At 49.4% G+C, this 17454-nt stretch overlaps 2 protein-coding genes across 12 annotated transcripts in view; one reads left to right on the top strand and one right to left on the bottom strand.

The window, feature by feature from the left end:
• Positions 1-15949, bottom strand: part of ADAR (adenosine deaminase RNA specific) — a 38431-nt gene extending 22482 nt beyond the window's left edge. For 2 of the 6 annotated variants that reach the window (XM_036086850.2, XM_078078606.1), the window contains exon 1: positions 15342-15628. Coding sequence is in view for 2 of the 6 variants with exons in the window: in XM_036086851.2 (XP_035942744.1) it covers positions 722-736 (15 nt within the window). In the remaining 4 variants the exon portion in view is untranslated. Of the gene's footprint in view, positions 1-721; positions 797-15341; positions 15630-15863 lie in introns of those variants that run through there. The other 4 variants (XM_036086851.2, XM_036086853.2, XM_036086852.2 and 1 more) reach the window with 3 other exon arrangements.
• On the top strand, positions 37-10597 carry LOC118532349 (uncharacterized). Of its 6 annotated transcripts, none has more exons than XR_013450043.1 (4): positions 37-376; positions 3742-3866; positions 4004-5606; positions 6333-7001. XR_013450043.1 is itself a non-coding variant. In XM_078078610.1 (4 exons), exon 1 carries the CDS (start codon positions 735-737, stop codon positions 1653-1655), a length of 921 nt encoding a protein of 306 aa, XP_077934736.1. In that variant the 3' UTR covers positions 1656-3866; positions 4004-5111; positions 5491-5606; positions 9159-10597. The 6 variants fall into 6 exon arrangements, 4 of the variants coding, with proteins under 4 accessions (XP_077934736.1, XP_077934734.1, XP_077934735.1 ...); XR_013450042.1 differs by having other exon boundaries at positions 3203-3866; XM_078078610.1 differs by lacking the exons at positions 37-376; positions 6333-7001 and adding an exon at positions 9159-10597 and having other exon boundaries at positions 735-3866; positions 4004-5111; positions 5491-5606.
• Positions 15950-17454: the final 1505 nt, after the last annotated feature.

Here is a 17454-nt window from a genome sequence, read left to right as displayed (position 1 = left end):
GGACACAGAACACTGCCATCTCCCCAGGAAGTTCTCATGCACTCTGCGATCAGCTCCTTCCCCCACACCCAGGCCCGGGCCACCACCAGGCAGCCACCATCTGCTTCCTGCCCCCCAGCTTTGTTCTTCCCACAATGTCAAGTAAAGGGACCCAGAAGCGCGGAGTCTTCTGGGCCCAGCCTCCTGTGTGCAGGCCAGTGAACGCGAGGTTCCACTTGTGGGATCAGGAGCTCCTCGGCGTTTTCGGCCTGGCCACGTACACTGTACGGAGCCATCCCGGTTTGCTGATCCGATCATCTGCTGAGGGGCATCTGGGCTTTGCGAGTTTTTAGCAATAATGAATACAGCCGCGATGGATGTAAATTTTCTCCTACAGGTAAGAAGGGCTATTAAAAAAAGCCTTAAGAACGTGGAAAGGGTGCAGAGAGGGGACGGGTCAAACTGAAGCCTGTTTCCCAGGAGGCGCTGACGCTGGGCCCTGGCCGAGAGGGAGGGGGCGGCTTGGCCCCGGCTCGGGCGCGCTCCCCAGACCCGGCGCATCCTCCCCTTAAGCCCCCCTTCCCCCCCCCCCGCTCTGCAGAAGTCACAGGCAGCCCGCAAATTCCCCGAACACGGCGCGCGCACACGCCACGCACCCTGTCGCCGACCCAAGCGCGGGCCCAGCAGGGTGACAGGAGCGCGGGCCCCGCGGGGTCTGGCCTGCCGAGGCCGGCCGACTTACCTGCCTGGGGTCCATGGCGCCCCCGACGCATGTCCCGGGGCGGGGCTGGCGAACCCCCCCTCCCGCACCCAGGCGCGACCCTCCCCCGCGGCCGCCCCCCGACGCGCGGACGCCAGTGCCCCCGGGCCAGCCGCGCCGTAAACAGCTCGGGCGCGCGCCGCCGGTGGGGAAAGGGCCCCGGCTCAATTTCACTTTCGTTTCTTCGGAAGGCCTTCCCCCTCGGGAGTCTGGGGGAGGGGTTTGCGCCCAGCCGGCCGACTCCAACCGCCTCTGCCCCCGCGGGACTGCGGGGCTGCGGCACGGGAGCCCTCGCCAGGGAGGCAGCCGCGAACGCCCGCATCGCCGTGCCCGGGAGCGCAAGGCGCGGAGCAGGACACAAGCCCCGCTGCGCCCCAGCTCTGCCCACACAGCCGGAGGCCTGCCTCTGCCGCGGGGTCCAGCGCTCGCGGGCGGCCGGGCCCTGGCCGGCGGGAGGGGGGGCAGGTCTCCGCAGATGGCTAGTCCCCGCCGGGGACCATTTATTCACGTTCCCGGCATGTCCCAAGCGAACTTAAACCGGCAACAGCACGGGCCCTCAGGGTCTCCACCGCCCCTCCTCCAGGCAAGGGTGAAGTCCCTCCCAGGCATTACCTCCTTCGTGGGACTACTCTGCAAGGCAGGCATGATTCTCACGCGACGGATGTGGAAACTGAGGCTCAAAGGGCTGATAAATCCACGCCTCACTCTGCACCCCCCCCCCCGGGCTCCCTCGAGTTACAGCTTGACTTCCCAAGAGAGAACTTATCTAGAGGGAAAGGCAACTGCTTTCGTGACAGGCTTATACGGTTGCTCTGTTTTGTCCAAGAGATCAGTTCTAGTGATAGGCAGTCCCCATCCCTGCCCAAAGAGAACTTCATCTTGTGTTTCATCTGCACTTCATCCCCATTGCCTGTGAGATTCACAGGGCGGCCCCTCCCAGCATGAGGTCCAGCTGGTGTCCTTTCTCTACCATCCCCTCCGAGCATCCACCTTCCAAGGGTGCATCATCCCAATTTCACATTTCCAGTGCCGTGAGCTCCTTCTCCGTTCTGTGCCTTTGCACATTTATTCCTTGGCCTAGAATGTACTTCTTCCTGATGAAACACTCTTGATCAAGATATCACCTCCCACGGAAGCCTCACCCCACTCTGGGCTGGGGAGTGGGTGCAGTTTGTAATTCCTTATTTTGTGCTGCTCCATGACTCAGCACCTACACTACTAGAGCACTTTCACCACCCTCCGAAAACGCCTCAGTCATTGAACATAACTTCCCTAAGTGGGTGCCACGTAAGGTGTTAATAAGCACTGAGGATATGCATCCTCCGCTAACAGCCTGGTAGGGAAGAACGGCCCTCAACAAAGATCACAATGCTGTGAATTACTTGGTTATGTATCTGCCTTGAGAGTCTTCTCCTCCAGGCAGGAAACAGGTGTTATACATCCTCACATCCTCCACATAGTGACCTTCAGAGGGTTGGTTAGCTAACAGACCACTGGATAGAAAGACCAGGAACGTCCAAAGAAGAAATGGAAAAGATGGACAAACCTACAAAACAGTACTCAATACTTAATTTCACCGCATGGGGGAAATGCTCAGGAAGGCCACAGAGACTTACAGCCCTTCCCCCAGACAGGCACCTTAACCGTCGGATCAGAGCAGGTGGGAGCAGCTCCTGATCTCTACAGGAAACAAGTTTCCCATTACATAGGAAGGTGTGAATATACACACCCTACAATTCAGCAATTCCACTTCCAGACCTGGATACATGTACACGGAGTTCACAGTTACCTTATTCACAACAGCTCCCAGCCTGGAAGCATCCCAAATGTCCATGAAAAGTAAAATGGGTGAAGGGTGGCATATGCCAATGATGGAATATTCTATAGCAGCAGACGTGAAAGAACTGTAACCACATGCAATAAAGTGGGTAATTATCGAAACACGGTAGCGAGTGAAAGAAGTCATATATGTCCTATCTGGTTCCACATACATGAGGTCCCAAACCAGGCAAAACTGTAGTAGGCCCTGCATAAAAGCCAGGAGGGGATTACCTCTAGGGAGGAAGGAGGTGGCTACGGATATTGGCTGCTTCCCCACGGTTCATTTAAGTCACACACTTGCACTTTATGCACATTTCTGCACGGACGTGCTATACTTCACAATTTGAAAAGGTTAAAAACAACCACAAACTCTCCCTATTGTCCTTCCAGCCTGCCTCACTATGTTCTATTTTCCATGTAAGTAAGATGTGTTAGGTCTTACCGCTGTTTTCCTACCTTCTGGCTAAACAATCCCACAGCCTTCGACCCTACAGGAATTGTCTAGAAAAGCCTCAATCACAGCTACTGCACGCAGGGGAAGCTCCCTCTTAACCTGACCCAGGACGCGGTGCTGACGCAGAGGGGGACACGCGCTCCTGAGCGGGTCGGCGCGAGCCGTGTAACCGTCCTCCGCCCCCGCAGCTCCAGCACCCGAAGACAGTCTCAACTTCAGAAAATGCAACCAAACTGACCCCAGTCCTCTGCTGTTAATTCACCGGTGCCTGCCCTTCCCGTGCTTCCTCTGTACGTAAAGCACTCTGAACACACAGGTGCTCCCCTCCGGGGCCCGCGAGTGTCTGCTTGTGAAGTAACCCCAATGCCAAATTCAAGTCCTCCTGTGTCCGTGCACCTAGGGCTCCTTGCTAGCAGGTGCCTACAGGAGAGTCACCATCTAAAATAAGGTACGTGTCCAACAGCCCCTGGCTCAGTGCTCTCAGTGCTGCCAAGATCCGGCTCCCAGTGCGCCGCTGGGAACCTGTGCTCCCCCCGATGATGGGGAAGGTTGCGTTATCATCCGGGCTTCCCAGGGTGGTTTTAGTCTCCAATCTCGGTTATCTTTGCTTTTTAACTATAAATGTTAGTCTGGCTTTGAAATGATTAATTTGAGTTGTTATGTATAACCTGACTGTGAGCAGGGATGCCTATTTACAACAGTCCTTTTACTCCGTCATTTCCTATAGCCAGACCTTATGCACATATGGGCTACATCCAACTGAATCATCTATGTCCCTTCTGGAAAGCAGACGTCTGCAAGCTCCTTCAATACTTGCTCAGAGAGCCATGCTGCAACAGAAACGTCCTGCCTGTGAGTGTTTGCTACTTAACTTGCAATATGTTATATAAAAAAAGTAATAAATTACTAAGTTACTTTTAATTACTAGGGCATCTTTCAGAACAGGATATGCACGTAAATAAACTGTTCTTTTTTTTTTTTTTTTTAAGGTTTTATTTACTTCTTTGACAGAGACAGAGCACAAGCAGGGGAAGGGCAGAGGCAGAGGGAGAAGCCGACTCCACACTGAGCAGGGAGCCCGATGCGGGGCTCGATCCCAGGACCCTGGGATCATGACCTGAGCCGAAGGCAGACGCTTAACCGCCTGAGCCACCCAGGCGCCCCAATAAACTCCTGTTCTTATCTTAACTCCTAGGAAATCCATAATAAGCAATTCATAGAGCTGCTAGGCACGCATGTATTGCCTGCCTTTTTGGTTGTCGTTTCTCTTCGATTCTTTATCGCTGGGTTTTTGACTTCACTGAAACAGCTACAGCCACATCAACATCATCTCAACATTCTCAGGGTCTTCCCACAATAACGCCACTTGCTTTGATAACCTGTATGGCTTTGTGCACACAGACCGGTGACTGCCCAGCGGCTGTATTTATGCTGATGTCTGGTGTTAATGACCAGACTGGCTTTTGAAGTTACAATAAGGTAAGAGATGCTGCAAGTACTCCAGAGACAGAGGTCTCTAACCGCGCCCCTACTAGCAGAAACTGCCGTACCCAATCAAAATTACCCAGTAAATGCACGAAAAGTGGATTTACCAACTACCTACAGGCCCCAGGTACTGTGATAGCAAGTGTCATCATACGTGGAAGATACAGTATTGGTAACAATGTCAAAACCGTACGAGAATAATGGCTAACAGGCCTGTGCTAAATATTTCACATGGAAGTTTAAACCATCAACACATATTTAGTCTGCTAAAACCCCACAAGATGACCTTCTTGTGACTTTATGCATCAAGCCCTGACTCTTAATCTGCCTCTCCTGTGCCAGACTGGCCTGGCACATGGCATATGACTGACTTCTCATCTGGCTGCTGGCCCGCATTTGGGCTCCTCTGAGTCAGGGTCCAAGGGGGGGACCTCCCATTCACTCTTGCCTTCTCTTCATCCCTAGGGCCCAGCCTGCAAGTGGATGGGCTCAGTCCCAGCTCCCTCCAAGGTCATGTCCCCATCTCCACGGTCTGCAGGAGGCAGAGGGACAGGTGCGGCTCTGCACTAGGCAGGCTTAGCCTCTGACCCTCAGCTCCGCATTGTCTCCTGGGTAAGCAGCCTGATGTCACCAACAGCCAACTGCTGAACAGCCGTTTGCCAAACGGCCAATTCCTTGAATGACCAATTTACAAAATAAACGATATGCTGACTTCACTTTTTTAAGCTCTCTAGTCTTAACTGAGCAGTTTTTAATTCTGTCTTCATAATCGTCTTAGAAGAAATGTAGCCTGCCTGTCTCCCCGTTGCTGTAGAGCTGAGCCCGAGGAGGAGACTGGGGACGGCAGAGGGGCTGAGGTTGAGGGGTTCCGTAGAACTCTCAGTGGACTGACTTTGTGGACACTGAACTAGAGCCATTTAGAGACGTCCACAGTGCTATTCCCAAAGGGAATGAAAAAGGCTTTGCTATTCCTAACACATGTCTTTAAAAGCCTTTCCTTCAGCACTGACAAGTTCACAAACATTCCCAACTACACACGCTGAGGAGAAGGCAAGCGGAGAGAGACTTGAAGAGGCTGACCCTGAAGACAGGAGATGCAGCCACAAGGTAAGCAGTGCTGGCAGCCCCCAGAAACTGCAAGGGGTTCTCACTGAGAGCCCCTGGTGGGAGCCCAGCCCAACGATACGGATTTCAGATCTCTGGCCTCCAGAACTCTGTTGTTTGGAGCCACCAAATTTGCAGTAATTTGTACTGCAGTTCTGGGAAACAAATACTCCATCCTTGATGGTCAGGGCAAACCAGGGAGCTCTGAGTGCAAAAGGGGCAGAGACCTTGCTCTGTAGCCAGGGATCTGTGCATCAGAGAGGACATGTGCACAGCCCTATCTCCACTTGTTAGTTAAACCAAACAGTACACCTTTCTCATTACTGTCCGGCAGAATTAGTCTTTTGTTTTCATTTGAAAAAATATAACAATAAACCAACAGCCAATATCATATTTAAAATGGGTTAGGCATTCCCACTAAATGAGAAAATAAGGAGGGGCACCATTACTACTATGATCTTATTTCTTCAATTCTGAGACGCACCCCTAACATTTCTGATACTGTAATGTGAATTACAATGTGTGGTACATTAATACGGTAGCCCCCAAAAGCTATTTTTGAATCAGTAGCATGTTCTATGCTCAACAGTCTTAGAATGAAAGAAATATGGTATTAAAATTGTTTTGGAAATTCTAGCACATAATGGAAAACAGAAATACTAGATAAACTTAAAAGTAAAGAGACAACAGATACGTGCAGATAATACCAAAACTCTTAATTGATTGCAGAATGAAGAACTCTTAGAAACCAATGGCAGTCAAGGAATATGGCTGGATGTAAGAAAAATACACAAAACACAACTTCTTCCTTATATGTAGGATAAAAATACTACATTCTTAATAGCAAATAAAACATTTAAAAAAAAGGAGAGAGAGACATCTAGGAATAATCTCAAGGAATGTGCCCAGCCTACATGTGAAAAAGTATAAAACTCTGCTGAAGAACATATGTCTTAAATAGAAGGATCACCAACCCCAAATGTGACGGCGGAACAGTTTACGAATGCCAACAAGAGCCAAATTCAGTAACGGTTTACTGCAAATTCTAATGAGGTGAGAGCAGTAAGGAGTGGATATCTGACAAAATGATTAGAAAGAAGACAGTTATGCTAATTAATTCAGGGCTGAGGTGGTATCCTGCAAGAACGGAGTACAGACTGGCAGAGCAGAACCACATTCCCTAAATAGACCTTAGTGTGTGTACGGGTCCAGTGCACGATGGGAAGCCGAGAGCAGCAGTGAGGGGAAGAAGGGTATGTCAAAACATGGAGCTCAGCCAATTCGTTGGCTTTTTTGAAAAAGTCTATTTAGAGCCTTGCCTTATATTAATAAGCTGGAATAAATTACAAATGGATTAAAGGATTATCTGTATTTTAAATAAAAACACTAAAAAACAAAGTCAGTATGTATGACTTATTTCACAGCAATGGAAGATATCAGAAAGGAGAAGGACATCTGTTCACTGCAGATAAGTTTTGTACTTCAAAAAATATGACATTGTTTGAAAACAAGTTTAAAAATGTATTGTAACACCACGCAAACAGAGAGGGAGCACTTACCACACATGCCAACCAGAGCTCCCGGGCATCTGCGTATGCCAGGTATTCAGACAAGACAGCACACAGTGCTCAGCGGGCCAGCCCTGCGCTTTACCCCATAACCCCACAATCACCTAGGAGACGGGGGCACTACTGCTGTCCCCAGGCTGCAGAGGAGGAAACTGAGGCTGACCACAGCTATTCAGGTTGTTCAAGGTAACACAACCAGCAGGATCCAGACACAGGCATTCTGCTCCAAAGCCGGTGCTCCTGGCCGCTACACTAAGCTGCCCCCACTAAAACTACAGTCAATAAAAAGGCAATCACACACAGACACACACAGGTACAAACGCCTGTCAGACACTTGGGAAAATAATCATACTAATAACAAACGACATGAAAATGTAGTATGATCTACGTCTTCATTCATAAAACTGGTAATAAAAAATGAGATTACTCAGTGCTAGCTGGGGACTCCATGCTTACCTTCACAATCTAATCTTGGACTCTAGGAATCCACTCTGGCCCTATCCAAAATGTTCTCAAGTATGATTAGGTCACTGCCATCTCCCTTCTTGAAACCCTTTATGGCTACCCACTGGTTTTTGGATAAAGGCCCAATGCCCTAACAAGGTCTGCGGTATGCCCCACTTCCGGGCCAAACCTCCCCTAATCAGACTTCACAAAAGTCACCTTCCATTCTGTTTGTCCAACAGTCACAGAGCACTCCTGCAGCCTTGAAAAAGCCAAGTCACGCACTGTTTTCTCCCTCAGTCCTGTCCCTACACCAGAGGGCAGAAGGCACATAGAATTTATAGTACCCGTAACTGTAGGAAAGCTTTCTTCATGGTCTTCATCACCAGTTGGAGCTACATATTTGCAAGATCATTTGATTACTCATAATGTCTGTCTGTCCTGAGCAGTGCGAGTCTTAGGCCCCCGTGACCCAGCCTAGTGCTTTGGCAATAGAAGGTGCTCAACAGATATCTGTGGAGTAAGTATACATCAATGACTGGATCAAAGAAAGGGGCAGGGGAGAGGAAACCAGGAGAGGAGGAGAAATAGGCACTTTATATACTGGCAGTTAAGACCAATGATGGCTTCCACTGTTTTATAAGGTAACTGGATGTTGTGTGTCAAATGTCTTGAATGTCTGTAACCTCAGTTAATAGTCAATAACCATTATTATTAATAATGTAGTCCTGGGGGCATCTGGGTGGCTCAGTCATTTGCGGGTCTGAGTCTTGTTCTCAGCTCAGGTTCTGATCTCAGGGTCATGAGTTTAAGCCCTGTGTTGGGCTCCCCACTGGGCATGGAGCCTACTTAAAAAAAATGTAATCCTATTACTAGTTATTAATAAACATAATAATAAAATCATAAAAATCTACGTTGGGAAAGAGAATTGGAAATCTAGTATAAAAAGTTACATTTGCTACAGCATGGTTTACAACAGGAAAAAACCTGAAAAGAGCTTTAATGTCTCCAGCTGGAGATATGGTCATGTAGATTCTGGAATGACCATGAATTATACAACACGTTAACAGTGGTATTTACAGAGTTAATGCCATGGAACATGTTTAAATCATAATAAGCGAACAGAACAGAACATGAAATTGAAAATAGAGAATAATTTTAGCTTTGGGAAACAATATGCCTAAGTGCCGGGTACTGCTGACCTGCTGCCCTACAACTAAGCCTTTCTTTTCTTTTTTTTAAGATTTTATTTATTATTGAGAGAGAGAGAGAGAGAATGAGAGGGGGAGGGTCAGAGGGAGAGGCAGACTCCCCGCTGAGCAGGGAGCCCGATGCGGGACTCGATCCCGGGACTCCAGGATCATGACCTGAGCCGAAGGCAGTCACTTAACCGACTGAGCCACCCAGGCGCCCACTAAGCTTTTCTTTCTGAGACAGCCCTGATTCTGTCCACTTTCCTGAGGCCAGGCTCCCTCCCCAGACCCAGGGGGAGGACTGTCATTAGTCTAATAACCTCCTCTTGGCGATCCATTTTTCTTGCCAGTGAGACATGTGACGGCTCTGACCAAGAACACACAGCAAGCTGTCCAGGTTTCCCGTGATGAAGGTCCCTGCCGCGGACAGGTGATGCCCTAAGACGGCGGAGTGGAGGGCTGGCTGAATCAACCAAGGCCAGAGCCAGCAAGTCTGTGGTGTAAGCAACACAGCACTGCGTGAAAGACACCAACGTGTGCGGATGCATAGGATTACCAGTGATTTTACTCATTTCAGAGTTTCCTACAATTGTCAAGTTTTCTATGAGAAAGCATCTATCACCCCAAAAATGGGGGGGTAAGTAAGAATAAAAAGATAAGTACAGATGGCATGAAACTTGCCCTCAGGAAGCTCCGAGTCTAGTCATGGAAGCAGCCATGTAAGTAAATGATTAAAATACCATGTGGTAACGCTGTGAGACACCACACCGCTCCCCAGCTATCGTACGGCTAAAATAAAACCTCACAGCATCCGAACTGGGTGAGGGTCTGGAGCAAGCGGAACGCTCGGACACCGCTGGCGGCGTGAAATGGAGCCGCCGTTCTGGACGCTGTTCGCAGTTCCTTCCAAGGCCAAGCATACGACTGCCCTCATCCCAGCAACTACAGCCCCGGGTACTTACCAAGGAGAATACAAAGAAATGGCCACAAAGAGACTTACGTAAGAACTTCAGAGCCGGGAGTAAGAAGCGGAAAGGGGGAGCTGTTGCCTAATGGGTAGAGTCTCAGGTTTACAAGAGAGAAAGTTCCAGATGTTTCACAATGCGAATGTAGGTAACACTACTGCACTGTATGCCTGGAAACGGTAAGACAGTAAATCTCAGGTTATGTGCTTTGTACCTCAATAAAAAAGAAGGAAAAAAACATTCATAGATTTATTCTTAAAAGCCCTAAACTGGAAACAAACCAAATGTCCGTCACGAGGTGAGTGCATAAACTGATGTATATTCACACAGAGGGCAACGTTTGAGCCCAAATGAAAGAAGCCACACACAGAAGGAGGTGTTGTAGAATCCCATTTATGTGAGATTTTAGAGCAGCAGAACTAGTCTATGGGGATGACAGACCTTAGAGCAGTGGTGGCCTCTGGGGACAGGGATGACTAGGAAGGGGAGTGAGGGAACTTTCTGGGGTGATGGAAATGTTTTATTTTCCTGATTTGGATGGTGACTGAATGGGTATATATTTGTCATATTTGTCCATATTCGTTGAAATATTTGCTGTCTATTGTATATAATTGTATTGTAATAAAAAAAGAGTCTCAGGGAAACAGTGGGCTGAGGGAGCTGGAAGGGGCTAAACTCATCCTCTTGGCTACACACCGAAGAGCTGCCAGTGGGACGAGACAGATCAGCAGCCACAGATAAACACTGCCCCTGCGGCGGTTCATGGATACGCCAAGAACATAACATTGTGAGAACTTTACATATATTTCAACCTCAGTTTCATAGCACAGGCTTTGATATTCTAATAAATTACTTTAAAAAGGAAAAATATATGATATATACGCTAATGTAATGTAAAATAAAACATAGGCCTTCATCTAATTCAAACTGATTTTATTTAAAACATTACACAATATTTTCATCAAATATTTTGTTAAAATTGGAAATAAAACGGATTATTAGCTTTATAAGGTAATAAAAAAACAAAACATAAAATACTATAATACAGAATGAAGAAAAAACATTTTAAAGCTTACAAGCAAAGGAAGAAATCAGAAAGTACAAAATTTGTCTACAGAATAATGAAAAATAGGTTTTGTATGTTTAATGAAAAAGCCAAAAGTAGATGGCAAACAACAAATTAGAAAAATATTCACAGCAAATAAAGTTTTTTGTTTGTTTTTATCATGAGCACATACTCAGGTTTTTTTAGGGAATTTGTATAATTTATAAAAAAAATAAATGCAATTAAGTGACTAGACAAATATTGAGAATTTAAAAAATAGAAATAAAAATGATAAGCATATGCAAAAAGAATTCAAACTTAATCATAACAAAAGATGCAAATTAAAGCCAGACAATGTAGCGAAGCTTTTCCTTTTTTAGTTAAAATACCCAGTCCGGGGTAGGCAGGCTGGGGCAGGCACAGGGAGCGCTGGGTGTGGACACGGGGACTCACTTTTCTGGAAGCGTGTCAGGACTACGCCTGCTCCGTGCACCGCAGCAGGTGGAGGTAAGTGTGGGCTGAAACACTAGCCCCCGCCTCCCCAAGTCTCCAGTGCTACCAGAACTTGTTAAAAGAAGAAACAAAAGGGAGTGGGCACGGGTCGGGTTCCTGGAAGGGAAGGCACAGTAACCTGGGAAGATGGACGTGCTCTGCGGGGTGCTGGGCACAGATGTGGGCCTTCCCTGGGAGAGGCCGGAAGACTAACACTTGAGCAACCCTGTCCTGCCAGCAGCCCCCCAACATCCCCCCCCCCGGCAGGGCAGCTCTGTGTCCCTGGGAGCGGTGGCGGGTGCAGCAGAAGCACCCCGGCCACAGGAGGGGAAAGGAGGAGTGGACAGGCATGCAGAGCATGGCTGCATCTGGGTGACAACCAAACGACCACACACACAGGGAGGTCTATATATCCACACTGTGTACACACACATGGGTACGTAGATGTAATTTCATTTCTTTAATGGCCACAACTAAAATCCTCCTCAGGAAGGTGTGTAACACAGGCAGTAGGTCCACCTCTGGAGGGTGAGATGAGCTGCATGGAGGGGTCTCATTCCTTGCAGAATTTTCTAATTGGGATTTTTTCCCCAAAGATTTTAAGTAATCTCCACACCCAACGTGGGGCTAGAACTCTGCTCTCCCCCAAGAGTTGACCGCTCCTCTGAGCCAGCCAGGCGTCCCTCTAATTGGGATTTTTTAGCGTTTCTTGAGTGTTTTGGTATTTAAAAAGAAAAAAAAGTTTTAAAGTTCACAACCCTTGTTCCCAAAACTCCAGTCGAAGAATGAGTTATTTATAAAAGGCTTAGGACAGTGCCTGGCACCTTGTAAGTGCTCAAATAAATGTTTTAAAAATAAATACCCTAAGGAAAAGGACTCAAACTATGGAAAAAGTCTCCCTATACAACCTATCACAGTTCAGAAAGGGTTGAGTATGGAGGGAAACATTTCACAGGGTGGAATTCCATGTGGCTTCTCCTTGGGGCCTGACCCTTGGCCTCTGCAGGGACCTGGGGAGAGGTTCTGCCTTTCCAGGGTGGGCTCGCAGTACTGGAGTTTACAGAATTTACAGTGAGAACTGTACCTATCGTGCAGACTGGAATCCTCATCAACACGATGTCACCGTTTTCTCCCTGTGGGCAGATTTTCATTCATTCATTTAATGAACATTTATTAAGCACAAAGCACGTGCAGGCACTGTCCTAGGTCCTAGAGATACAGCAGTAAATGAAACAAAACCTCTTTTCCTCGTTATTTTCATGAAGTTGACGTTCTAACAAGGAGAGATAGGCAATAAACAAATCAATATACATCAACTGGTTATAAGTGCTAAGAAGAGAAATAATGCCAACTAAGGATGGGAGTGATCAAATCAGGTGTTTACCCATGAACAGGAGAGAAGGGGGCCTAACTCACTGATGGAGGTCCAGGATGGCTTCTGGGAGGAGAAGCATGACCTGAGTCCAGAAGGCAGTCAGTGGGATGAAGCTGCGGGGAAGGGTCAGGAGGCCCAGGGTCAGTGCCACCACACAGCAACAACTCAACGGACACAGGACACCAGGGGGATTCGTTCCAGCCGGAAGGCTGTGGAAGGGCCTCAAAGAGGTGGGATATGAGCATGTGCACACACGCATACAGTGGTCATCCCATGTGGTTATGGAGCAGTTTACTCCTTCATCCCAGGAGTGGGCCTGTGACAGACCTGACCAACCATGGCATCCCTGTCTCCTTGGCCACTGAGATTAGTTTACAATGCAGAAGAGAACTGTAAAGTCACCGGCTTGGGGCTGCCAGTGCTCAGCTTTTTCAGCATGTCTAGAGAAGGCAGCAGGAGAAAATGAGGCCAATAAACAAAAAGGAGCAGAGAAAGGCAGGGCCAAGAGAGTCTTCATGACATTCTTTGAGCCTTATGATCCAGCCATACCTGAAGCTCATCTTTGGACTTCCTAGTTAAATGATCACAAGGGGTTGGGGGGACTCTTTTTTGCTTAAGTTAGTTTACACTGGGTTTCTGCCATTCGCAACTGGATTAATATACCCTTTTTTGGGGGAAAGAGCTTCACTGTGTATGTGGTGGTGATGGGGTACAAGGGTAATGGAGAATAGATTATGTGTGAGTTTCTCCCATTAAGTTTGATAAAGACAGTGAAAGAGGTGGCTTTGAGGCATCTGGGATTTAGAAGCAGCAACGACAGGTCCTTGGGTGTGTGTGTAAGTTACAGTCTATATGGATGAGTAATATAAACCTGTGAGTTTATATAATCCACTGTATGGCCCTAAGTCATCTTCAGAGAACTAACACGGAACAGCTGATCAAAGACACCAAGAATTATCTATTTAAAACCAGTTTACTATTCCCACATTAATGCACATCAGTCACAGGTCTTTCCCAAATATTTAATGTTGCCACAAACTTAATACTTTGAACTCTTTACCCTACACCAAACAATCATCCAGTGTTCTCCAGAAAACTTAATTCAGGCAGCTAGACCCATTACGGTCCAATTCTAACAGATGTTAAAGCAAAATAAACTGCTGTTATCTCAAGAGATCACTACAGATGCCCAAAGCTCAGATCCTCTTGTTCACATATTTGAAAACTCCAATGAGTTGGTCACAGATAGTAATACCAATCTCAGACTAAAATACAGCTTCAAATCTTTAAATCCATGAACAAGAAAGATGCTCCTATTACACCATTACCATATTAAGAACGACTAGCTAAGGAAGCCTTTGTGTATTAAGCAATGGGTCTCATTCCGGCAGAAATAACAATACCTCAAGATTTTTTCTTCTTTCCACAGGTATTTACCAAATACCTACTGTGTGCCCACGATCCCAGCACTGTGTGCCCATGAGCCTTTCCTTTTTCTCTGGGTGAAAAGGCCAAATCTCGGTTCACATCTGGACAATGCTGGGTAAAATGTAAAATAAAAGATAATTTATCACTGAACAATTTGAAATATTATTCTTTCAGCAAATCCTGGCCCTCTGAACTCTGCTTATGCTTCCCTTGCCCCATTACCCCAGGTTCACGATGTTAGGACTGCAGTCACTGACAAATAACAAGCCCGAGAAGCCTGGGTTCCAGTTCCAGTTCTGCCATTAATTAGTGTCGGGATTTTGGCCGAGACTAATGTGGATCTGAACAACGGGGATATGCTTCCTTACTGCACTGGGCTGCAGGAGGGACTAAATCAGCGGGTGTGAAGTGTTCTCTACAGTGTGAGGCACACAGCAAGGGCTCAATAAAGAGAAGCTGTAACTAAATGAGGCCTTAACCTCTTCCCAGTTCTAAAATTTTATGAGGTCTTTAGTAGAGAGATGATGGATTTTGAGATTCCTCCTTCTACCCCCCCGCCCAGTCCGCTTCATCACATCTGGCAGAACAGCAAACACCCAGAATAGCAAAAAGTTCCCCCCTTCTCAATCAGCTGCACCCACGGGAAGCCTTCAGCAAGGGAGCAAGTTCAAGTGCCTGGGTGCTGTTCCCTTACTAATAATAGCTGGACACTTCAAAGTCTGACAATAGCCCTGCGAGGTGGAGTAATTACCCTCATTTGGTCGGTAAGCCAAGCAGGAGAAGTTAAATAACTCACTGAGTGTTACACAGACGGCAAACGGCAGACCTGACTCCAAAGTTCATGCCCATTTCCACTCTCATTCCTCTGCTTCCCATACAGCAAGCACGCAACTGTTTGTTTTAATAACGAAAAAGATATTTCGGGAGCTCTGAAACGATGGGAACGAGCCTTCTTTGGTAAAGAAAGAAGTTGGCACATCACTCCCGTTTGCTCGACAATCTGATGCTCCCGCGTCCTGCGCTCCCCGTGACCTACCGCCTCCCTCCCCCCGGCAGCACAGGCCTCCGGGTGCGAGCGTGCTGCCCGAGCGGCTCGGCCTCCGCCGGCTCCGCCGAGCGCCCGCCGGGGCCCCCCCGCACCGCACTGGAGACCCAGTGACAGGCATCCCTTTCGGAAAGGCGAGTCTCCCCAAGTCTGACATCACCGGAACACCTGCGGCAGGCTTACCCTCTGGCGGGGCCCGAGAACCACGCCGAGCGACGGAGGGCGGAGGACAGGCGCTGACGCAACTAGGCCTCCTGCAGCAGGGCCAGGCCGAGGCACCGCGCGGTGGCCGCGACCCGCAGCGGGCTGTCCGCGGCGGACGCCCACGCCTTCCCCGCGGGAGGCACGCAGGGGCCGCGCGGGCTGCCCCGGGGCTGCGGTGCGGGCGCAGGCGGCCCCGGCGGGGAGGCGCAGGGCGGCGCGGCCCTGGACGAGCCCCAGGAGCCCCGCGCCCAGCCGCTGTCCGCGCCGAGGGCAGCAGCGCCGCTGGTACCCAGCTGCTGGGCTCCGATGGCACGCGCGCCACAGCATCCGCGCGCGCACCGGACGCGCCCGGGCACACACACGCACGCGCGCGCGCACACACGCGGGAGCACGCGCCTGGGCGCACGCGCACGCACACCTCCGGGCCCCCTCCCCCCGGCGGCCCCTCTCTCAGCGGCTCGGGTCGGGAAGGGGGTGCGGAGAAGGAAACAGCCTCCTTACCGGGTGCGGTGAACCTCCGGGCCACGGCCCGACCCCAGAGGCTGCCACGGCCGCGGACCCTCCCCGCCCGCCCCCACCACGTAGCCGCGCCGCCGCCGCCGCCGGGAATCAATGGCCCGGTCGCCGAGTGGTGACGTCACGGCGCGCCGGGCGTGGGCGGCCGCGCCACGTGACCGCCGCCTCTTTTGTCTGCGTCGTGGCGGACGGGGTTTTGCCGCCGGGCGGTGTGGGGGGCTTGGGGGCCAGCGGCGGGGTTGGGGAGGCCGCAGGTGGGCTCCCGGCCGCTCCCGACGTGCTGGGGCGAGGCCTGCGCGGTGTGAGGGGACCGTGGGTCTTTCCGAGAGCCTCGAGGGCACGGGATTAGTTACTAAGACGGGGTCCTTGGATGGCGGTTAATCAGAGACTCACAGAGTGAGGGGCGCCTGGGGGCTCAGGAGGTTAAGCCTCTGACTCGAGCGCGGCTCGGGTCTCGAGCTCTGGCTCCGGCCGAAGTCACAGGGTGAACATCCCCTTTAAGCGGCCCCCTCACCGTCAGACCCAGGAACTGAGATACTGCGACTTCCGTGAAGGATGCGGGGTGCTCGTTCCCTGCTGCTGCCGCCCCGAAGTTGTTTCCATCCTGATTTGTGTTTGCACCACGCTTACGCTGCTTTAACTTTTCACACTTACATTATTAAGTAATATAGTAGTTGCCGTTTTTTTAACTTCTGTCTAGCATTCTGGACTGACTTTCACAAACATGTCACTGTCTTAGTTCATTCAGGCTGCTTTGACAAACCAGCACAGACTTAGAAAGGACAGAAATTTATTTCTCACAGTTTTTTTTTTAAAGATTTATTTATTTCAGGGCACGAGTAGGGGGAGGGGCAGAGGGAGCCAATCTTCAAGCCAACTCCTCCCTGAGCTCAGAGTCCCTGGTGGGGCTCATCCCAAGACCCTGAGATCAGGACCCGAGCTGAAGCCAAGAGTCTGGTGCTCAACTGACTGAGCCACCTGGGCGCCCCTATTTCTCACAGTTCTGAAGGCTGGAGGCAGGGGGCGGCATGCTCCTCTTCCCGGTAGTAGACTTCTGGTGTGGCAGAGGCCTAGGGATGTCCGTGGGGGCTCCTTCTTGGGCACCCAGTCCCACTCACGAATGCTAGCGCTTCCTAATACTATCACTGGGCACTAGGGTTTCAACATACGGATCCTGGGGGGACATACACATTCAGACCTAAGATTCATCCTTGCATTTCTTTCATTGTCGTTGCTACGTGAGAGCCCGTTATGTGAGTGTATTGTTGTTTATCCACTCTCCAGCTGCTGAACATCTATGCAATTTCCAGTTTTTTGCTGTTTCCAACAGTGCTGTTAGGAGCATTGCCTTTTGGTGCTTCTGTACAAACATTTCTCTTGGGTATGTTTACCTTGGAGTAGAATTGATGGGTCTTGGGTGCGTCAGTGTTTAACTTTTTGTGATAGTATCATATCTTTATTCAAAGTGGTTATGCCAGTTTACACTTCTACCAGCATCCATATCTTCCCTAATGCTTCAGACTTCTTGACTTGGGGCAATGAAATGGGAGCTAAATGGTGTCTCATCCCAACCTTA

The sequence above is a fragment of the Halichoerus grypus genome, chromosome 7 (genome assembly GCF_964656455.1).
Source record: "Halichoerus grypus chromosome 7, mHalGry1.hap1.1, whole genome shotgun sequence".
Lineage (NCBI taxonomy): Eukaryota > Metazoa > Chordata > Mammalia > Carnivora > Phocidae > Halichoerus > Halichoerus grypus.
The sequence above is the reverse complement of the archived record's forward strand: the minus strand, read 5'-3'. Positions and strand labels throughout refer to the sequence as shown.